The 24,509-nt window shown below is 33.8% G+C and overlaps 1 protein-coding gene across 1 annotated transcript in view; it reads left to right on the forward strand.

Annotated features, from left to right (window-relative positions):
- Positions 1-24,509, forward strand: part of LOC118742027 (protein ALP1-like) — an 86,268-nt gene that overhangs the window by 581 nt on the left and 61,178 nt on the right. Inside the window, exon 2 of the mRNA XM_036473993.1 lies at positions 202-603. Within this exon, the coding sequence (XP_036329886.1) occupies positions 202-603 (402 nt within the window). The remainder of the gene's footprint in view (positions 1-201; positions 604-24,509) is intronic.

Genomic DNA, 24,509 nt, shown 5'->3' on the forward strand with positions numbered 1-24,509 from the left:
TACGCTTAGAAATCAAAATTCATACAATTTTCTTACATTTTGATGCGTTGCTATGTAGGTGCTGCCATAAACATTTGTATATTCAATTTTTCTGTCAAACGCACGCATACGTATACGCATGCTATGGAGATCCGCCTTAAGTTGTTAAAATACCCATATTATATAACGATATATTGTAAAAAACTACATTTTTTTATTAAGGTTCACAGATGTCAGCGTTAAGTTACCTGGAAGCACTCATGACGCGACGGTTTTTAAGGAGTCGGGATTGTTTAAAAACTCATCGACATTAATTCCGAGGCATACAAAATTAATAAATGGTGTTGAAACGCCACTATTTCTTATTGGAGATCCTGCGTATCCACTTCTTCCCTGGTTAATAAAACCATACACCGGAAGTTTGAATGCAGCCGAAGAATCTTTTAATTGCCACTTGAGTTCTGCCCGAATAGTCGTCGAAAATGCTTTTGGTCGACTTAAAGGTCGTTGGCGATGCCTAACTAAAAGAATTGATGTGAATCCTACTTTCGTTCCGCAAGTTGTCTTAGCTTGTGCTATATTACATAATTTTGTTGAACAACAGAAAGAATCCTATTTAGAAATGTGGGCACAATCAGCTCTAAATATAAGAGAATTTCGGCAGCCTCAAGACACCTTTTCTAGTGAAATAATTTTTGATGACAATGTTGACCCTAAGCATTTGCGAAACAATTTGAAAAATTTTTTAAAAGACAATTTTCCTTTGAAAACCACTTATTTTAATTACTGACTACCAAACTCAAAAAGACTAATTATATAGCTTTAGTAAGAAGCAATTATAATTAAAAGCTATCATAATTCTTTACCACTGATCAAAATAATAGCACCTAGACATTTTGACCAGTTCTGACTATTTTTCTTTTGTTTGCTTAACGTTCGCCGATTTTTCAGAAAATTATAGCGCATTATATGACAAAAGCCATATAACTCCAAACTTCAGTTTTTATACAGAGCTTAGAAAAATTCAACAAATTTTCATTAAAATTTTGAACTTTTATTCTGAATTTCTAGAAAATTTTTGGGTACAGCCCATACAATTTTAGTCAGATGAAGTGCAAGTTTAAACCTGCTAAAAATCGCGTTGATTTTTTTAGTTTTTTTTGCTGACGACTTTAACGTTTTTTTCATACAACAAGTGCAATTTATAAAATATGACGGTGATTTGTTTAAAATTTCTTAGCAAACGGGCTTGTGCATTTTCTTCCATAAGAAATGCATGCCAGCAAACTGCAAGACTATAAAATTGCATACCCAAAAATTTTCTAGAAATTCAGAATAAAAAGTTCAAAATTTTAATGAAAATTTGTTGAATTTTTCTAAGCTCTGTATAAAAAGTGAATGTTAGAATTAAATGTCTTTTGTTAAAGCATTAACCATACTTTAATAAAAAATAACAAATATTTCAAAAACGGTGACACTTTTGCCTTAAATTTGTTTGCTTATCAGGGAGCTCACCCCACCACCTACCATCTCCTCAAGTTAGGCTTGTTATTTTCGGACACCCTGTATAAAAGAAAAATAGTCCGACCTGATAAAACTGTTCAGGTGCTATTGTATCATACATTTTAGTTAAAGAAACTAGCTGTATTATTTTATAATTACTTTAAAATTTGTTCAAATACTTTTGAAACTTTCATTTAATTATAATTTTCTTTGTCTGTTTCAACGCACTTGAGATGAGAAATTGAATGAAATTTTGTAATGAAAAAATGAATATTTTACGTTGGCCTAGTTATTAAAAAAGCATCAGTTATGTTTTTAAATTTAAATTTTTAATTAAGTTAATTTAATTTTTATATGGCGTCGTACCGAAGTCCTATCTAGCGATGCGATAACTCAAAAACTAATAAACATAAGTACGTATATGTATGTATAAATATGCATAAGCGCATGTTGATTTAATTTTATTTAATGTATGCCAACAGTATATTAAACATTTAAAAAAACAAAAAGTTCACAAAAGACTACAAATAAATGCATTTCGTACTCATTATATGTTTATATACAGCGGCGCTCACGTAAATCGCACACCTAGATTTTTTACAATGTCACGTTTTCGTAAAGTTTTTGTAAAAATATAGTAGATTCTATAACATAAACCATATAAGGCAAAGTTAAAAACCGTGTGCACAATTCAGGAAATTTTTTTAAAGATTTAAAAAAAAATTCATCAAAATTTTGCACTTTTCAGAATCCTTAGAAACTTATGGGGTATGCAGTTTTGTAGCCTATTCAATTCTAGTATAATAAATCATAAATATAATAAATCACGTTAAACACTGAATATTGTAAACAACGAAAGTGTGCTCTTTACGTGGGCGCCACTGTAAATGTAATTGAAAATATGAATGTTGTGAATGAAACAAGCGATGAAAAGTGTTTATTCTGGAGATTGCTGTGACTTAAAAATATCAAATTCACCAGGCGTTGCTGATACGATATCCGGGGCCAAAGCAAGTGAGGGTGAGAGAAAATGATGAGGCATGTAAACAGGAATGTTTGACGGTTGTGACATCTGCATCGTGCTTAACAGAGAAGAAAACATCTTGGCGGTTTCGTGGCGATCATCCTCTAACATTTTTTGCGTCTCTTTGCGATTTCTTTCTAATAGAAGTTCCACTTTACTAAAATGGGTTTCGTCTTGCTTCTTCAAGGAATCGACTAAGTTTTCCTGCGTTTTTTTTCCACTCGTTTGTAAAAGACTCCATAGCTTTCAGATATGAGTTTTTTTCTGAAAATACATAACATGTCTTTATGATATGCAAACACGTCTTTAACCACAATACTTAACGCACTTTGATTTTTGAACGTTTTCGGATTACGAGGAGTACTGCATGCGGGACTGGATTCCGAACCATCGGCATGCTCGTTTTCTTCAATACAATCTGCTTCCACTTCTAAATAGCTGCTTTGCGAAGTATTTGTGTTGTCTGCTGGCCGCTCGGTTTGTGAAGTGTCCACGCCCTCTACAGATACTGCAGGTCGATGACCAAGCACTTCATCTAACATTTCGAAATAATCACAGGTTTGTCTTTCAGCACCACTGCTATTATTATTCCGCTTGGCTTTGTAATAATCGCTTTTCAGCGATTTGAACTTCGCTCTAATTTGGATGGCGTCCTTTTTGATTCCTTTGGAATTCAATGCACGAGCCACTTCTTCAAAAATGCTTCGATTCCTTTTTATTTTGCTGTCCAACAATTTTAATATATGCTTTTCTTTTATAATAGAAATCATTTCTATTATTTCTTTTTCTCTCCATATATTTCTTTTCTTTTTATTTTCCATTTTATTTCACATTTCACACCAGCTTGTATTTCTTTGCTGAAAATCAACTTGAGTTTGGCATACAATGCTGCCATTCCTCTTCAATAAGAGCTGCAGCAGAAAACTTTAGTAGCACTGAAGTTTTTGAAACAAATTAAGCTTTAATTCGCATGAAAAAAAATTGGTAATACTTGAAATATACTTTATTTAAGATAAATAATTTACTATCAAATGTGTTAATAAATTAGTTAATGTTTTACTTTACAATGTTAAAACAAATTGCAATAAATCTTAAATTAAAGAAATTGTGGTAACACTGTTCGTATGCTACATTGAGCGGAACAGCTGATCTCCAATTCGCTTTGAGTGAGAGCGGTGTTTATACACTCTTTCTAACTGTCTGGAGAAATAAACTACCGATTTGAAATGGAGTGTGAGCCAAAACACTTCGCTCTTTCAAAGCGAATTGAAATTCAGTTTATACATATGTTCTGAATCGCGGCGAAATGAATTAAAGCGACTTAGGCATGCGTATAAACGTAGTATATGTTTGCAAGTATATACTGAGATACTTATGTAGTACTTCGTTAGTGGTGACAGTGAATGCTTAAATATTTTCGATAAAATTGGTGGTGATTAGTTGAGACAGGCATTTGCATATTAAATAAACTGAGGGTCCTTGGTGAAGGTATTAAATAGTCGGCCGGCTGTGGCAAAACTTTTGAACGCAAACAGGATTTGAGCAGCAAGCATATTTAATCACCAGTCACTTTTTAACCGACTTCCAAAAAAGGAGGAGGTTATCAGTTGGTCGGAATATTTTTTATTTATTTTTTTTCCTTTTTTTATGTATGTTACCGCACGTCAACCGATTTCAATAATTCTTTTTGCAACGGAAAGGTAGTGTCTCAGAGGTGGTCCCACACTAATTTGGTTTAGATCCGATCAATGGATCATGAAATATATAGATATATATATATTTTTTTGAAGTCGGTTTTTTTTTGCTAAAAATTACTTGTATTTATCTAAAGGCAAACATATTTAAGAAAACGTATCAGATTTTCTTAAAGAAACGATATTTCAGATATGAAAAAAATGTAGATATTGCTGGTATTGCTGAAACATTATAGTTATCGATAAATTTATCGATATTGATATCGTAATAAAAATTTATCGATTGATTTTTATAGTCATCGATAATCTTTGTTACGGAAATAGTTTAATTTTAATTTAAAGTCTGAGTAATTATTAAGAAATATGTATAACTGACTTTACGAGCCCCTTGGTGTATTTTTAGTTCCAATTTTTTCAAAGCAAAGATATTTTAGAAATATGAAACAAATAACGATATCATAATCGATATAATTGCTGAAATATTTTTAGTTAACGATATATTTTAAAATTTTGCTATCGTTACGAAAATTTATCGTTATTTTTTTATTGTTATCGATCATTTTTGTTTAGTGAAAAGAAATAATTTTTAATTAAAATCAGCGTAGTTACAAACAAATATGTAAAACTGTGTGTCACGAATTTCTTGGGATGCTTTTGATATTGCGGACATCATTCAAAATTACTAAGATGTTTATAGCCATCGATATATGCATTTCCCGTTATAGCTATCGATAAATTTGAAAACTATTACAGTTATCGATATGCTTTCCGAATTTGACATCGTTATTAATAATGTTTTACCCAAATAATTTGGAAACTTTTTACATTTATAGTTGATGAAACGTACAACATTTATAGTTGTCGATATACTTTCTGATATTGCTGTCGACATACTTATCAAAATATTTTTGCGTTTTCGATAAATTGTTATTCATTTAATTTGAAAAATTTTTACATTTATATTTATCGATATGTTTCGCAATATTGCAGTCGATATATTTTTATAGAAAATATCAATTTTTAACTCAAATAAAAAGTTTCAGTCAGCATCATAGATATATACTACTCAAGATACTAGGGACATGGATTTAACAGATGTTAGTAGAGAAACTTTATCAATAAAAAAACGGAGATATTTTTAGTTATGGACTAATACCCGATATTTCTATCGGCATATGCCTATCGTTATTTATCGATAATCTTTTGCTATCGATATATTTATCGCTATATTTTTATTGATGCCGATAGTTTTTACTCAAAAAAATTTGAAAACTTTTTATATTTATAGTGAACGGAATTTTACTGTAAAGTGCTAACGATATGTTTTTATCGATACCGATATTTTTACTCAAATGCAAATGTTTATGATAATTTTTTTTTATTTAAGTAATTATTAGGATACTCTGAATATAATTCAATTTTAGAGAAAGCTTCGATGAAAAGTTTTTTATAAATAAAAAATAAAAGTAAACAATACTGTAATCGATAGAACAGTTGTAATTACTGAAAAATTTCTGGATTATCGATACTGTCATGATAACAAAACTAAATTTAAAAATGTCAGTTCGATTTCCAGTTTAAGCTTGGCATGATTAACAATATATTAGTTATTTTAAACTATTCATATACATTTTATCGATGTTCATACAATTATCGGTATTGCTAATGAATCATAATTTTTAAAATCAGCAAAACATTCATATATATTTTTATCGATATCAAATTTGTTATCGATTCGATATCTTTTTTATTACTTTAATTTTCACAATTTCATTGAATTCGAGATCGTGGTCGTAATTGACCCGTACTGCTGTTCGTTTCGCCGTTTACAAGCGAAAAATCTTAATGAAAATTATAAAAGTTTAATTTCTTCTATGCGCTACGAAAAAAATTAAAGTCGATTTGAAATCACCTCGCTTTCCTCACATCGCTACTACCAGCCTCCGATGCATTAAAATACACAAAATCGAACAACAACAACAACAACAAACTGAAATTCCCACAGAATTGTCACTGAAACCGCAATCAACACGGAATCAGTGAGCTGCGTCCAAAAGCGTTGATTGCTGCACTAATTAAGCGCGCTTCTGGTAAATGATGTTAGCTTTGGTGATGGTAATGCAACGAGAAAGAGAAGGTGATGATGGCATAATATCGCTGTGCTGTCGGCTGTTGACTTGTCATTTAAATAGTGAACAAGCATTTCCGTGGGAGCATCCAGAGTGGGCGGTGATTAATGCAGCGGCGGTTGTTGAAAATGTGTTGCAGTGAGAAATATTACCAGAAAAAAAAGTAAACAGTCGAAACTTTGTTCACGCAAAGAGATTTCGTAATTGTTTTTTGTTGATTCATGCAGGGAAATTCCAAAAGATGTTAAATATTAAGGGCAAAGTAGTTATAAGAGGGTAAAAATATTATGTAAACTAGTGAGATTCGGTACTTGTGATGTAATTTTAAGTACTTCACTATTTTGATGCTTTTGAGCTTTAATTTTTTTGGTATAATTTATTAGACAAATCGAATGTTAACGTAGTGCATTTAAGGTATTTTGTAATTTTAATAAATATTGCATGGCATTCAATTACGTTATGAGACTGTCTATTTCTGTTGGGTGCGTAGGCTTTGGTCTTTAACCCAATTTGGAAAAAGTGATTTTAATAAATATTGGTTCGGCCAGTTTTTTTTGTTATTTTGATTTTAGATGCGAATTAAGCTACCTCAAAAACCTATCTAGATCTAAATTCATGTGAGTATACTCATTTTTTAAATTATGGGCACAAAATGGGTATCAAATGTAATTGTCCGTCGCTCCAACAGTCGCAATGGCCGAGTTGGCAAAACACTGGTCTGCCTTTCGGAAGATCCGATTTCGAAAACTCCGGCAGGGAATTTTTTTACTATAGTTTTTGTATTTTTAATTTAATTTAATTTTAAAAAACTTATTTTATTTTTATTTTTTTAAATGTGATTGTTTTAAAAAGAAAAATATGTATTTATTTTTTGAATTGTTTTATTTTTATTTTATTTTTAAATTAAATACTGTTACTCTTTTAATATCCTTTTTGGTTTTAGATGTTATTGTTTTAAAATGAAAAATATATTTTTTGATTTAATTTAATTTTAGCATCTTATTTTTTTATGTAATTTTTTTAATATAACTTTACTTTATTTTTAGGTTTGGTTTTAAAAATAAAAATGTGTGTGTTTTTTAATTTCATTTAATTTTTGAAGATTTTTTTCTCCGAAATTGCTGCTATAACTTCTACCGCTTAGACTTTGTTGCTTTCTCAACATAATCGAGGTACAAAGTTCAAAACAATATTAAAAATATATTTTTATTTTTTATTTTTTCGTTTCGAATTTATTTTTCATTTATTTAATTTTTTATTTATTTTTTAAATCTAATTGTTTTAATAAGAAAAACATGTATTTATTTTTTGAATTGTTTTATTTTTTAATTAAAAACTGTTACTTTTTTTAAATTTGATTTTCTTTTTCGGTTTAGACTTTACAGTTTTAAAAAGAAAAATATATTTTTTTATTTCATTTAATTTTATAATCTTTTTTTATGTAATTTTTTTCCTTTTTCCATTTAATTTTTTAGTTCTGTATATATATTTTTTTAAATTAATTTAATTTTTGAAGTCCTATTTTCTGCTTTTTTGATACTTTTTTTTTCTTTTTCTAATATATTTTTAGATTTCATTGTTTTAACAAGAAAAATATTTTTTCAAATTTTCTTTAATTTTGTTATTTTATGGCCTTATAACAATTATATTCAACAATTTTATTGAGCTTAAGGCCGTTTTTTAATGAAAACTTATTGTGGAAAAATTAACAATAATTTATATATGGTACAAGTGATAGCTATTTCGGAGATCACCACATCTCATCATCAGACTTCTTCAGCGGGATTCGAACCGACGACCCTAGCTGACTCACCCAGTTGCCTACGCACTGTGCTAAGTTCGTCTTATAAACTGTTATTGCTTTTCCATACTATTCTTTTTCTATGCCCCAAATACTGCTGGTGTAGGAATTGAGGGACCTTCTGCGGCTCTATACTTTGTTGGTAAATGCCATTGCAGGAGAGCAAGCTGCCAATGGCAACCCCTACGATTTTCGAAATATTAACCGTCAATATTGGTGTGTCACAACCGCATTCAGCTGGTCAAAAGAACAGAGTCATTGATTTTGGGATAAGGAAAAACCGCAGAAGTAGCTGTTTATTTCAAACACTGGCCATCAATGAGCAATGCCGGAAGCCAATATCAATCTATCGTACTAGCGTGTGATATCAGTGACACTCTCCGCGGTGCCTGAGGAACCTTCGAAATATAGAAGTTAAACATTAGTGGGGAGAGGAGAACACCCTGTAGGATATCTTGTTTAATTCGTCTTGGCTTTGACGTTTGATCACGATGAAGTTCTGATGGTTGTCGACTATTCCAAAAATTTGCTGTGCACCGTTTTAATTCCTGTGGGGGGCGGATGCTTGAATGTCCTCTGGTAGCGTGGAATGACAAACGGTGTCAAAGGCCCACCGCTACTAGAACAATTCTCTCAGAGGCCACGGGTATGCTTTAGACCGCTAGATACCTGAGTGCACTTTATTAAAGTCATCTTGATACGTTACTTGCGAAGTACGGACTAGTAAGACCTTAAGTTTCCTCACTAAAGGGGAAACGAAAGTTATCGACCGATAAGACTAGTTTCCTGGATTTTAGTAGTGGCACAAATGGTGTGCAATGACAAATTGAGGACCCAAAATTGTGCAGCCTTCTTCTGAAAAGAATTCGTCTTTAGCTAGATACTAATTTCTTCATGGGAAATTTTAAGTATATTTCATTTATGAATAAAATGTTAATAAATATCTGCGGTGAAAAGCAATCACATTCTTTTTTCACCATAATGGAAGGCTAAAAATCTGAAGGTCGTGAAAACTTCACTGCTAAAATCAGCATTTTGTAATGCCTGGACTTCGGCAAATAAGTGCGAACGACGGTAAAAAAAACTCTACAAAAGTGCAAACCAACAACCACCCTATGCGAAATTATCATCTTAAAGAATGAAAGACTTCCATGTTTTGGAACTAATTGTAAGTGGAAAAAAAACATTTTGAAAGAAAGCTAGATCGACTGCGTAGCCCCCATATTTCTTAGGGTCCGACTACAAAACCTTAGCCGAAATTGGCATTAGCCAATGCAGCAAATTCATTTGACTGATGTCACATTCCGCTATACATACATACATAATCTGTTCTGACTCACGAAGCAGAATGACCAAGACCTACCGATTAGTTGGAGAGCGATGACGGCGAAGGCAGAATGAGAAAGACCGGCGGTGCGGAGCAGCCATGCGGCAAGGTGTTGCTCCAAGGACAAACTATTGATAGGGTTTGCCGATGTGAGTGTTCTAAATGCCTCTCCCAAGCTTCTTTGGTAATGTATTTCAATAAAATTTTCAACAATTTTTTCCCATCGATTTCCATGCCTGTATTAATAGCTTTCCGCTACACGCTTTGCTAACCAATCGGTAAATAGAAAAACAGAGCTTGAGGCTAGTAAACGAACATGCATATACGTGTCTTAAGAAAGCGCCAATTGCTCGTGTTAACAAATTTTCTATAAGATATGCATACAAACATACAGATTTATGCATCGATATACGCTTGCCTAACCATTTGTTAAGACTATTTACTTTCATGAATAATACAAATACGAGGAGTATATTTACTATGTACTACAAGGCAATAAACTGAAAGGAAAAGTGAAAAGAAAACACGATCTCATTATGATAAAAACACACATATGAAAAACAACAACAACCACAATAAGAGCATCGAAGTAAAACTTACCAAAACTATAAGTAAAGACAGTAATACAAAGCTGGGTGGTGGCCAGCTAAGCGAGTAGAGTGGGAGTTAGTTGGTTGCGAGCGCATAGCAGCAGAGGAAGTTGTGGCTGCAGGTGTTAAGGGGAAAGATTAGAGAGCAGAGGAAGAGGGTAAAGCAAAGCTAGCTGCCTTGCTGATAACATACTCGCAATAATTGCAGGCATTAGTGCGTAACCAACAAACAAAAAATGGTTACATGATGTCATGTCAGGGGCAAGCGGCAGCCGAGGAGCTACGCCGCAAACGAAAAAAAAAAAAATTGGCATTGCGTATTTAACTACGACTTATCAACAGCACAACAACGCTAAAAGCAATAAAGCAAAGAAGTAATAATTGTTGGCACGGCGTTAATTCGCTAAGCTCCCTAAGCTAATAAAAGCCGCAGATGCGATAAGGAAATGAAAATGGCAAAACTTTAAAATTGCAGACGAAGAAACCGGCAGACAGTGAATAAGAGGAAGAAGAAGTCGGAGGAAGCGCCGCGATTTGCAATTTTATAGCAAATGAAAGAAGTGATATTACCTTGATTCGGTTGAAAAACGGCAACCATGCGAATTTTTCTATACAAATTTTAAATTGCAAAAGTTTTGCAAAAGAAAACTCGGAGAAGAGATTCACATAACAAACAATGAAAAAAGGGGTAACATCGCAAAGCTGCTATTATAGAAAATTAAAGAAAATGCAAATTTGCAGTTAATGAAAATTATTTTATGAAATTATCTACGACGAGTGAGTGACTGAATGCCGGAATGAATTGTGTGTAAAGGGTGTATTTATTTTTTGAAAATATCTCTAAAAAAAAAAACGCCCGCTAACAATGTCAATCATGCGAGCCAGGAAGATAGTCACTCAAGCGACTGCAAATGATGGCAATCTTTCAAGATATTCACATTCCAACCAAGCAAAGCTGCAAACAGACAGACTTCACCTTTACTCTGTTTTGCCAACGTCAAATTAGCGCTGAATGCAGCAGCCAAGTAGATACGTACAGCGTTTTTTTTTTTTTTTGTTTTCCACTGCTACCTACTCCACATGTAAAAAGGGAAATTGTAATGATGCATTTTTCCTTTCATTTTCAATTTGCCATCGCACATGAAAGAAATGCATTTTCACATGGCGCCAACATCAAAATCACAAAGAAATGTCAGTCAGCCCAGCAGTTAAGCAGCCGCCTAGCAGTCAGCCAGTGGAGTTTAAAGAAAAGTAAAATTAGTCTGGTTACGGTAATGATGAAGCCCCAATCAGCAGCTGGGAGAATAGTGCAAGCAACTCCAACAACAACAGCGAGCAAGTGCAGCGCACAGTAAAAAAAGAGTTATGTCTTTACAATTAGGTATTCCGTAGAAGAAGCAAGCATTATTTGGGCGGAGGAGCGAAAAATGAGTCGGCAGGCAGTGCTGGTGAAAATGCACTGTATGCTCGTGGCAACCCCAAAATGTGGTGGCTCATGTTAGCCGCGCATAACAAGAAACAGAAATTCCCGGCTGGATAATGCAAACATGTAGAAGGGGTAATAGACTTACAGTGGGTTGAAGTTTGAAAAATTTAACTATTCCTTAGGGAGCAATGTTGCCAGATTCGAAGTTTTAACGATAAATTACAGTTTTTAGGCAAGCTTACAGTTGTTTAAATTACCTTCTAGTAAAAATTGCAATTTTTTTCGAAATTTTAGATTTGAACAAATAAAAAAAAAATTTAATTTAATAATTTATTTTTGAGCTAAATATAGGCCGTATGTTAAATAAAACATTAAATGTTTTTCTGCTTTATTTACTTTTTAGTTTTATTTAACATACGGCCTAATGTTTTATTTAACATACGCCCATAGCTAAAAAAAAAATTATTAAAAAAAAAATTTTAAGTAAAAGCTGTCCCTTCAGTCGCAACACCAAATGTGGAAAAAGTATTTTTCCAAATCAATTTCAATAAAATAATAAATAAACTAGAAATTTCAGCACTCACTGGTTTTTTAAAAACAAAAGATTTCCTTAAAAAATTATTCAGGAGGTACTAAATTTGAAGTAACACATCAAATGCTAAAAAACTAACAAAGCAATTTACGAAGAATAATGAAACTGAACTTCATTAAAACAAAATGTCACTTAAATATTCAATTTTAAAGTATATTTTTGTTTAGTTAAGTATAATTTAAACGGTTTACGGTATTTCATTTTAAAAGAATCGCTGTTTGCTATTTATGTTAAAAAAAAAAGTCTAAAACTCTTTTCGTTTTTGATGAGTTACAATTTTTTGGTCGAAAAAAGAGGGGGTTTCTCGGAAATTTATAATTTTTTGCGAAAAAAAAAATAAAAAATCTGGCAACACTGCTCGGATATAGCTTTTCCCGAGTTAAGTGATGGCGATAGCGTTAGGGTTAAAAGCGGCCGCCAAAAGTGAGACAACAAGAACTATATTTCGATAATGAAACGAATGTTCAGCAAAAGCAATAACGATGATAACTTCAATGTTATCGATAGATATTTATGAAATCGATGTTGCTTTTATCGATAATATTGATAACTATGACTTTATCGATAACTATCATAGTATCGATAGTAAAAAATAACGAAAGTGAAAAAGTCTCTATCGATAGCAATGAAATAAAAAGAACGATAGAAACAAGAGATTCGATCACAGTAGCGATTCCGCAGCGATATCGATATCGATATAGTACACATATAACTTATAACAATGCGAACTAGATTTGTAGGTACATTTTTCCATTTTAATGTAACGATTTTTTTTTAAGTTTTGAGATTTTATTGTTTTAAAAAGATAAATATATATTTTTTAGCTGTATTTAATGTTTAGAAACTTATGTTATGGATATTTTTATAAATTTTTTTCTTTCTTTATTTAATTTTTAGATTTTATTCTTTTAAAAATGAGAATATATTTATTTTATTTCATTCAGTTTTTTTCTTTTAGTATAATTTACTTTTTGTGTTTAATTTTTAGATTTTGTTTTAAAAATAAGAATATTTCTTTCTTTATTTTATTTTTATTTTTATGTACTAATTTCTTTTCTTTTTATTTCATTTAATTTTTAAATGTATTTTGATTTATTTTTTATATATATAAATTTTTTATTTATTTTTGCTTTATTTTAATTTTAAATGTATTTAATTTTTTATTTAAATTTCCTTTATTTATTAAGATTATTAAATACATTTTATATAAATTCAAGTAATATGACTTAAATTTAGTCTCAAATTTTGTATTTCTTTAGTCTCCTTTAATATTTGTATATTGTGCTATAAATGATTTTATATCTTATTGTATCTACTAATTAACTTTTTAATAAATGAAAAAATGAAATGAAATTAGTTTTTATTGTTCTAAAAATAAAAATGTGTACATTTTTTTAATTTAATTAAATTTTTTAAAAACTTATTGCTAAAATGGGAACAGCATAACGCCAAGACATCCTCGTTAGCAGATCTTTCAATAAGTCTTTCGAAAGACAGTAAATAGCTTTCAAGATAGTAGCCGGAATTAAGAATTGTCTTACAAAGACTTTTGTCTTTAGAAAGACCGTGGTGAGTTGAAAGACAGTTGTCAGAATTGCCTTTAAGATTTTTAAAAATTCAACAATTTTTATTGAGCTCGAGGCCGTTTTTTAATGAAAACTTATTGTGAAAAAGCAACAATAATTTTTCCACAATAAGTTTTCATTAAAAAAACGGCCTCGAGCTCAATAAAAAATGTTGAATATAATTGTTAAAAGGCCAAAAAATAACAAAAAAACGATTTTTTAAAATATTTGATTTTTTTATTATAATTTGGAGCACTGTCAGCCCACTGTACAGCCGGTGCATGCGGGCAATTATTCTACCCATTCGACTTGAAGAAAAAAAAATTTTTGTAAAAAAGTTTGCATGCACAAGAAAAATTGCTACAAGAAAGCAGCAGAGAACGAACAGACAAGCAGCAAGCAAGCAAAATCAAAAGGCGTGCAACATCTGCATACCAATGGGGGTGTCTAGCAAAATATGCATACATTAGTGGAATGCATACTTATTTTCAAATGTAAAGAACAAAAGCAACAACAATAACTGCAAGAAGATTGAGTAAAGCTGATTAGGCTGCGAGCGAGCAGTGTTAAAGCTGCTTCCAACATTTTTTGTCCATTGACGCGCGCAATAAAAAAAAACGAAAAAAAGGCAAAACAAAAAATAAAAATAAAATATTAAGTGCATAAGAAAAAAAATCTATGCAACAAGAGATTTGCAAATGAAATTTGTTTCTGCTCCAAAAAACAGCCGCAGTCTGCTAGCAATGACGGCGCGCAAGTAGTGCATAAGTCGTTCAGTATCCCTAAAAAATAAGCAGGCAAGTATATACATACATATGTAGGTATGCATGTGTGTGTGTGCTGCAACCAAATTTTATTTATGCACCATGTAAGCGTGTATGCAACACTGTGCCGCCTCTAAAATACCGCGCATACCTACTCATAAAAATACCTAAAATGCTAAATACTCACTTATGTAGCAAGCCAACTCAGTTGTTGCTGTTGTTGTTGGATTTGCAAATTTCCATGAGAAAATTGAAAATGAAAGGTGGTGGTGTTGTTAATTGCAACAGCAGTAGTAAAGGCGGTAGGCAGCAGCGACGATAGCATGCATCAGTTATGTACTTGCAACAAGCAAAAAAAAGGTTGTTGCAATAAAAAAATAGGTAGTTAGTAGAAAAATGATTTGCACATAAAAGCAGAAATTTAATTCCACAGCGACAGCGCAGTTTGCAGAGATTGAGCGATTTTGCTTGGAATTTGTTAAAGGCGAGCGCCCGTTCTTTACTTTTCACTTTTTCTTTTATTTGAAATTATGAGAATTTGCGTGTGAAAATGCAATTTTACATCTAACGAATTCACCTTGAACTTTTGTCATTTTCCTTAGCTGCTAGTTGCCAGTTGCGCAGCAATCATTGCAAATTTGCCAGCGTGCATTTGTGAGTGATTAATTGGTAGGAAAAAATCTCGGTTTGCCATAATTATCGATTGCACCATGGACTTTGCGCGCGCGCGGATTTACGATTCGATTGCGAGAGTCCGTGATTATTCGCTGACTTATGGCATTTTGTTGACTAGTAAAGTTCTTGGGAAATTTCGAATTAAGTACAAAGAGCAGACGCGGTAAAATAAAGTTAATTTTAGCTTTTGAGATGCAAAAGTCAAAGAAAAAATTTTAGTATCAGTTTATCGGAAATACCCAAAGAATTCGCTCTCAATGTAGCATATGATTTTCTCATGACTTTTACAAATTTTACTTTTCGATTTTTTTTTTCGAAGTTTCGAACTCAAGTGCATGGGCATCTGGTATCGTTCTAAAGAGGACAGAAAATATTCTGTTTTCTTTCAGACTTTTACTTAAAATATTTTATTTATGTTTTGATCACCAAAAAGTTGTTGTTTTTCAAGCTTTTTTCTACACTGAGAAAAAAATCAATCAAAAATTGGTTAAAATTACCAAATTCAAACTTGAAAAGGAATCAGCCTGATTTTTTGTGAATATTAACAATGCCTTGGTTGATATTTTCAAACAATGATTTGGTAATATTAACCACACTTTTGTTTACATTAGCCAAAATTTGTTTGGTTGTCGATTTTTTCGTTTGAGTACGCTTATGTTCTGCACTTCACAGATGCTATTTGATAGTTCGGAGATGCAAAACAAAAATTTGTATTATCAGTTTAGCACGTTGCCTCTGACGGGATTTGAACCCGCATCTTCTGAAAGTTAGCAAATAACAGAAAGCATCTCAGCACATTCAGCTATATCCGCTTTGTAAATCTGTCTTGAAATGTTCAAGTTGAATAAATTTTCTTCGTCCTAATTAATTAACTAATTAATTTAATTCTGCACTTCACAGATGCTTTTTCCTAATTAAGAGAAACCAAAATCGAAAAAAAATTTAAATTATACTGGCATGCGAATTAAATCGGTGTATTTACCATGAAAAAACCGAACAATAACTTGGTTGAAAAAACCATTGTACTTTTGGCTCAGTGTAACAATCATATTTGGTTGATTACGAATGCGCGGATCTATATTTTTTCATCTATTCGAAAACACCTAGCAAAAATGATCGAAAAAATTAAATCTGAAACTAAAGCTAAATAAAAGCCTCATTTTAGCAACTAAATTACAGTATGTATTTTAGAGCGCATAACCGATATATGTCCAGGACGCAGGGAATTCGGAACATGTGGGAGGGCAGGGAGAGACGGGGAAGGTAAGGGAGAATGACGACACCTATGGCTTCTTTCAAGAGAAACGTTTCGTGCTCGCAAGGAAGCTATTCAAGCGACTGATGAGCTAAACCTTAGGCTTGCGAAGGTAGGCAGCAGATCAGCAGGTTTTAAGATGATTCCACCTCATCATACTCCACGTAGCTGGTGCAGTAAGGGTTATCGATGATATTCAGCCTTAAATCATGCTTATCTATCACGCAATGACCAGTTAGCACTCCCGCAAAGAGCGGGAGATGTAATTGATTATTCCAAGGAGCTTTCCAGACCACATCCAGTCCACACGTGGCCATAAGGATTTTGCCACCTTGCATTCCAAGGCCTTTGCCCATCTGTACGTCCGTCACGCTAGCTGACCAACTTCTCCAAAATCTGATACAAATTTTTTAGGAATTAGGTAATATTTAGATGTTTTTAAGGGCCACCAAAATTAATTTCGATGTACACTCGGTTTCCGAAATATCCGCGAATATGTGTTTTGGGTCAGCCATCCATAAACAAACGATTTTCTCGAAAACCCAGTGAGTACTTAAATTAATTTTGGAAGCCCTAAATAACACCTAATTAGTACCTAATTCCTGAATAATTTTTATCAGTTTTTGGAGAAGTGGATCAGCTAGCGTGACGGACGTCCCAGCTGTCCAGAAGCAGACCACACGAGGTCAGGGGAACTCACAGACCTTCTCTATCCGGTAGTGATTCCTCAAGAGTTTCCTGTTTTAACAGCTCATCGGCCATGTGATTTCGCTGTGACCTGGAACCCAAATAAGCTTAACAACGAAGTAATCCGATGCGGTCAATAAGGAAGTCAGACACTCTTTCACCGTTCTCGAACGCACCGCCAACGACCTCTGCCGCTTGACAGATTCGGTGCGGGACGCGCTCGCATCTCCAGAATTACCCTCCTTGCAGCCCTCCTAGCCGCCGCTTAGCGCCCCTCAGGCCACTCAAGCGTCCGAGCGTGCTGCTCAAATAACTGTGGAACACTCTGTCCACCGTAGCGTGCCAGAATCTTGGTGGCCATGCGACAGTCAGCAAGTGATCCCTTGGCCGGCCCCGCGCGCCGTTTAGGCATATCGGAGGAATTTCTCTTTACCCTAGCGGAAAGAATTTGGCTTTCGCTGGCCACACTGTCAAACCCACCAGCGCAGGAGTCGATTCCGCCTCCTTTAAAGAAGAGTGGGTGGGAGAGAGATCTCGGCTTCGAATTGTTTTGTTTTTGTTCACCGACGATGCGGGCGCTGTGATCTAGGTCGTAATAAGTCGAATTCAAACCCTTCAATGGACACGGTGTCGCTTAATAGCCTGGATTAGGGGGTCGGCAGTGGAGTGGAGTGCACTGGCCCAGTACCCAGGGGGAAAAGACTAGGACGCTACCACCCACTGATAAGGTCTGATTAATGATTCGACTAAGACCCCGTATTAACTAGCGATCTTCAAAAATTTAAGAAAAATTTTATGAAGTGTGCAGAAATAAAATAGTTAAGACACTCTTCTATGCTTCGTAAGGTTAAAACTTTAAAGTCGTAAACCACAGGAATTAGAAATTAGAATGACGATAAGATTCAAAAATGAAATATTCATAATTTGTTTTAGGAAGTAACTAAACCTTCTGTGAGTTCCTTTAGAAGGTTTGAACTCACAGAGAAATGAGGATCAAATATTGAGTTTTGAAAGCTTTATACTACAAATTCAACAAATTGCAGAAAATCATATCAGTTATAGTTATGCACATTTATGTACTATATTCTAAATATATTAACAGTATAATTTCCTTCTAATGCCAAATTTCCACTAGGCATTGAAATGACAAAAAATGTATGCCATTTAAAAAAATGCCATGTGGAAATGAATTTAATGATCATTTTTTTAATGTAATGACACAATTTTCTTTTAATGCCTGACTTTGTCATTTGTCATTTTTGCCATTTAATGCCTAGTGGAAATCCAGCATAAGTCAGCAGTTGCAAAAATAAAACATTTAAAATACCTAATCGATTTCTCGATTATATGGTAAGCAGCTGCTTCTGCATTTTTTAATACCGTTTAAGTTAATATTTACTTTGTCTAATTTTTGGATTTTTTTTATTTTGTTTTCTTTCCGGTATTTTTTTTTTTTGTTCTCACTTACCTTTTCGCTTCTGACATAATTCGCTGGGAATTTAGGCGATAGCGATAGCGACGAAACCGAAAATGGCGAATGCAGCAGCGAAGAAGTTGAATTGCCGAAATTGGCAAAATTGCCAACACTGCCATAGATGGGCGTGCCAGGGGAGGAGGAGGAGGTGGGCGTGTGCGACAAACAGAGCTGTGGCAAAGATGGAGCACGTATGCGGGTATGCATTTTAGACATTGCAAATTCACTACACTTATTTCACTTGAATTGAAGGTAATTATTATTTTTTTTTTTAAAAGAAGACCAAGAAAAGCGCACACACTTTGAAGAGTGAAGCGCTCCGCTTCTTATCTCTACAATTTTTTCACTTTGCTTTCTACACACAATTTTTATTGTTATTGTTATTATTGCACTTGTGCGCTATTGGCATTGCACCGAATTATGCGAATGTTTATGGCGAGTAGTTGGGTACTATTTTTTTGCCTTTTTTCTTGTTTTTTTTTTAATTGTTGGCATTGATGCGCGCACATTGATAAAACTCGCGATGCACTACTACCGGCGACACAACGGCGCACTGTTGCTGCGCTCCGTCCGAGAATGCATAGCGTTTGAATAGTGCGCGTTCGCAATTGTGACTGTCAAGTGGGCTCAATTGACTTGACTGTCTACTTGACTGTTTGGCTAGGCAGTGGGTGCTTTGTGGCCGCCTAGCTACTCGTCGTCGTACGGTTAGTATAGTGGCGCTGGAGAAAAGCGTATTCACAGTCGATGAACAGCTTAGGGGTGTTCATTTGTACGAGTAGTAAGTAAGCTGCGAGTTGTCGTTTTGCGATTTTGCCAGTTTTTCGCACAGTTTCAACGCCGCTCGTAGATTTTTTTTTTTTAGTTTGCTCGCTTGTACTTTGAATATTTCTACATTTTTTCGACATTGAGTAACTGAAATTGCGCCGAAAAAAAAAGAATAGAAAATACACAATAATAAATAATAAACAAATTAGGCACACACACACACACACATATGACGAACGTACACCGCAAGCGACCGAATCAGTAAATTCTAACTACGCGAACCGTGAAATGCCGCCCCACCGCGCGCGCCTACCACCACATGAACGCTGCTTTTGTGTGAAGTAATGTTGGTTAAAATTAACACCGGACACGAGCGGCTGAATGGCGGTTAGTATTATTATTACTATTATTATTTTTTAATAATTTTTGTTCTTATTGTATGTATGCATGTAGTCACTACTGCTCGTGGCGTATCAGTAATTGTATAGTATTGCGGCAATCGGGCGCTGAGAGAGGAGATTGGGGTGTGGCGACGTACACTACTGATTTCATATTCAAATTAAATTTGAAAACAAATTTATTTTTTATTAAAAATTTTTCCACAAACTGCTCTTGCTCGTCACTTTTCGCTGTATGAATGCTGATAGTAAAATGTTAGAGCACTAAAAAACGACAAACAATAAACGGCTGGCAGACGTCGGAGTACATAGAAGTGAATGGCAAAACGAAAGGTGAGTACAAAATAATTAACAATTACCAAAGAAGAGACACCGATTCGCACAAAAAAAAATTGGTATGTATGTAGTGAGTTAGAATGCGAATAGAGGGCGCGAAGTGAAGCGCGTAATAAAAGCAGAAGACAAGTAAGCAATAGAAAGGCATTGAAAATGAGCGAGGTAGGCCGACCGAAGTGGGCCACTTGTAGTGAGTTGCTCGGTCGCGGTCAGCATCAGCAGCTGAGTTTGTACGTATTGTAGTCTGAACCAGCTTAACTTCCATCCAAAAACATATTTACTTCTTAAAAAAGTCTGCTCATCCGTCAAGCTCATCAATTGGTGCGAGAGCAAATACAGTGGCGGCAGAAATAATAGACTCGCCTTACTTTGAAGATTTTTGGCTATTATTCCAAAAATTATAAAAATTCGATAAATTTTTACCAAATTTTTAAACTTTTAATTCAGAATTTTTAGAATTTTTGGGTATGCAGTTTTATAGCCCATTAAATTTTAGTATAATAAAGTGTAAGTTTCAAGTGGCTAGAGAATACCGTTGATTTTTGAAATTTTTTGTTTTGTTGACGATGCAAGGCATTCTCTTCTATATAAAAAAAATCGTCGAGCACACTTTGTATGGGAAAAAATGCGTGACACCGTCAAAACCAAAAACTGCTTTGCTTTTAGCTCCAAAACGCTTCTGGAAAAGCTTGCTGTATGAACACTTTCATATAGCTATAGCAATTTGAGAGCTTAACTCCATTCGGAACGGCTTCGCTCGGCTCGGCTCCGCTTTTGGTGTGAATGTGCCCTTAGACGAAAAAAACATCCGCTCTCATAGTGCAGAAAGTATAAAGAATGAGGCTAAGAATGTGATACAAAGTATGATTATGGGTATGGTTATGGTGATGTAAGGGTAGTTCTACAGGCCCACTGCAACGCGACCAGATTTGATCTATTGTGCTCCCTATTTCAACTTAAGTTGTTTAGAACGCTCAAGAATTGTATTAACCTCTGCTGCGAAATCTGCATTGAGTCAATAACGTTGAGTGTGGAGTCGTTTAAAAATCTGGCTCTGCTATGAGCTACAAATTCATAATGCAAAGTATTCGAATCCGAATGAATTGCTTTTCGAATAGAAATACAGAGCAGACCCCGTGCCTTACCTGAATGTAGGTAGACTCACCGTCTGTTCTCGTGGGACGGAAACCTTATTTTGCGGACGCAAATGGTACTTTCCGAGTCTGAAAAATACCGAGTGAGTAAGCCCGGATAGCAGTAAGCACTGTGAAGGAGAGGGGGTCTTTGGCAATTCCTTCGTCATAAAGAAATTAATATTTTGAGTAGAGCCCACATTTGTTTGGTCTCTGCTTATCTTACTGGTCATAACCTCCTGAGCTCTCGCATGTTCCTAATTAGTCTGAGCACGGAGACAGAAATTGAGAGCGGTGGGAGAAACAGGCTTGAAGGATGTTCATTGAAATTTAGAAATTATTTGGGGTCATTAGTCTTCTAAAGTACTTTTAAAAAAGTTGTAGAGTTGAATAAACAGCAAATTAACAAAAACAAAACGCTGCTTTGAGGGGACCTACTTAGAAAAGATGGTAGGTTATGAAAAATCAAATATGCATGTAGAGATTGTTTTGATTATCTTTCTGACTCGGCAGCGATCTTTCGTTATCTCAAGCATCTTAAATAATGCGTATAAATTTCAAATAGTAATCGGTTTCTAACATTGAGCTGCAATCAAACAACAAAATTTTTCTCTTTTGTCATTCCATTAATGAATATTCGCACTATTTGCTCATTGGCGCTCTCAGATGACGTCACTATTTTTCGAGAATCCCTTTTGACACTGTTTTGTACTTTTTTTACAATAGCACTGAAGCACACGTTTAGCTCATTGTTTAGTGTTTTCTGGTGCTTATCAGCGGAAATTAGAATTTTATTGGAGTCTCCTTTACCTTTGAAGCAATAATTTAAAAAAGTGTTTTATAATTTATAAATTATTGGTAAAGGGGTAATGAGTTTAGAGCGCTAAGTAAACATATATGTATATACATATGTTTTGTCTCACGATGTCTTGAGTCTTCAAGTATTTTTTTCGTATTCTAATCAAAAAAGTAACCATGTCTTTTGCATGAAATTATTATTCTTTATCGTTTTTAATTGGAGATAAAGTGTGTGTGTTTTTTTTTATATTTTTAAGTTCACACAATATATGGCTGCAGTTAGCATTGAATAAACTTGGCAACTATGGTAAAATTCGATAAGCAAAATTTAAACCTATACATCATTTATTGAGACGCAATGACCTTCATAAATTCGATTAATTAACTTATGCCTTTGAGCTGAATGGGTTGAAGTTTTTGTTAAAATGTTTTATTTTTATTTATATATGTATGTATATATACAGTTTTAACTTTCACTATCAAGTTCAATTTATTAATCTATTAAATTTAATAACCAGTTGCCTTTTTCTCTCGTTTTTTACGTTTGAATTTTGATATTTGCAGTTAACCCAAGCTATGAAGTCAATACCTTTTTCGAAAGCAATAAATATTTAGCCATAAAACCTAGATTAGTGAAAACGTGGGCATGGAGAGAAATCTAAATTACAGTATGACCGCTTAGATTGAAGTTTAAGTCCAAACAACTTGCCAATTGTCGAATTGTAGGATATGAATATTTTCAATTATTTTAAATTTAACTTTTATTTCTAAACTTAACTTATTTCACTGCATTTTCTATAAACGAAATTAGATTTTGTTCATGCCGCTACACAGTGGTTTGAATCCCAAATCAAGGTGGACAATCAAGGTATTTAATTTTATATTTTTTAGCACCTGGTTTTCTACGATTTACCCACTAAAATAGTTTAGTATAGCGTGCAATAAAATGTTTTCTACTTTAACTATACAAAACTAATTAATTGACATTACCATCTGCAAACTCGTTTTCTTCTAAAATAATGTCGAAATCCATTGCGATTTCGAAATTCTAAATTTAAATTCGAGACTCTAACCCCGCGATCTCGAAAACCTCAAAATACCCTGTTTAAATACTTACATTTTTCTGATTTCTTAATTTTTCTGTTCGCCATATTGGATCCGCCATTTTGAATTTTTAAATCTGGTTTCAAATTGGTGATCAGCGACCTCAAAAACATGTAGAAACAAAGTGTTGTCAAATTATGTGAGAGCGTCTTTGATCAAACAGTTTTGTCCACCTCGATTTGGATTAGAGATGCCAGATCGATATAAAAAAATCGATTTTTGAATCGATTCGAATCGAAATAAAAATTATCGATGCAGGCAGAAATCGTCAAAAAATATATCGATCTCCCAAGATCAATTCATACATATATTAGCTCTGAACGAGTACACCATGAACTTACAGGTTTTTACACGAACGGTAAAAATTTCCCTTACTCCAAAACCCCTTTAAATGAGAGCGATTTTTGGAGACTTGTGTAGAGAATGAAGTTGCAGGATTTTACCCGAACTTCTTCTTCTGGTAAAATCATGAAAAGTGTCAAGCGATCAGCTATTACGCAAAAGTTAGCAAAAATTGTACGTTGTCAAGTTGATAGCGAAAAATATTAAGGTATTACCGTTTCGTATGCGATTCAATGTTCCTGGGTAGCAATTAACTTTTAATTTATTGCCTTCCATTTGTTCGGTTTTTTTTTACCGATTTTACACGAAAAGTATGGGATCAGAGTACATATTGTAAAAAAACGCATTTTAAAAGAAACAAAACACTGTGACCTAATCAACATTGATGGGGCTCACCGATCTAAACAAGGTTAGGTCAATCCCACTTAGTTAACACCTACGGTCAGCCCTGTCGGAAAAGTTGGTTTCTTGGGCATACCGTTAGTTGAGCTTGACAACAACGATTGAAGGAAGGGCAAAAAAAAATAGTTAAATTTTTTCTTTCTATTCGTTGGATGTGTCTCAAATTCAAATTTCTTTAAAATTTTGTAAATTCTCTGGGGCAAACCAAACATCAATATGAATCAATTGAGGAAAAATCGAATGTCGGTTTTCGAGTTTTTTGGATCGATTCAAGGATCGAATCGTAACTAAAAATCGCCAAAAAAATCGAATCAGATGGGTTCGATTAATCGATCTTCGACTTAATCGATTTCAAAACGGCATCTCTAATTTGGATTTCAAATCACTGTGCGTTATAAGAAAGAAAATGCGCAACACCCTCGACGAAAAAAGAAAAATTCAAAAATCAACGGTATTTTTAACTATTTGAAACTTGCACATTATTAGGCTAAAATTGAATGGGCTATAAAACTGCATACCATTAAAAAGTTTACTGCTCTCTCTAAATAAATGAAATAATACCTTTAACATATCCAATCAGCTGATGAATTTAATTCTGTAGCTGAAAAGTTTTGAGGTCTCGACACCTAAAAACCTCATGCTTTCCACGATTCGGCACCAGAAAAAACCCAAAAAAAAATAAGGTTTCGTGTTTCATGAGGACTGCGTCGCTTGTGTCGGTTGGTGCATTAATAGGGGGGCGC

Source organism: Rhagoletis pomonella, unplaced genomic scaffold (assembly GCF_013731165.1).
Source record: "Rhagoletis pomonella isolate Grant_MI unplaced genomic scaffold, Rhpom_1.0 Rhpom_scaffold_00006, whole genome shotgun sequence".
NCBI lineage: Eukaryota > Metazoa > Arthropoda > Insecta > Diptera > Tephritidae > Rhagoletis > Rhagoletis pomonella.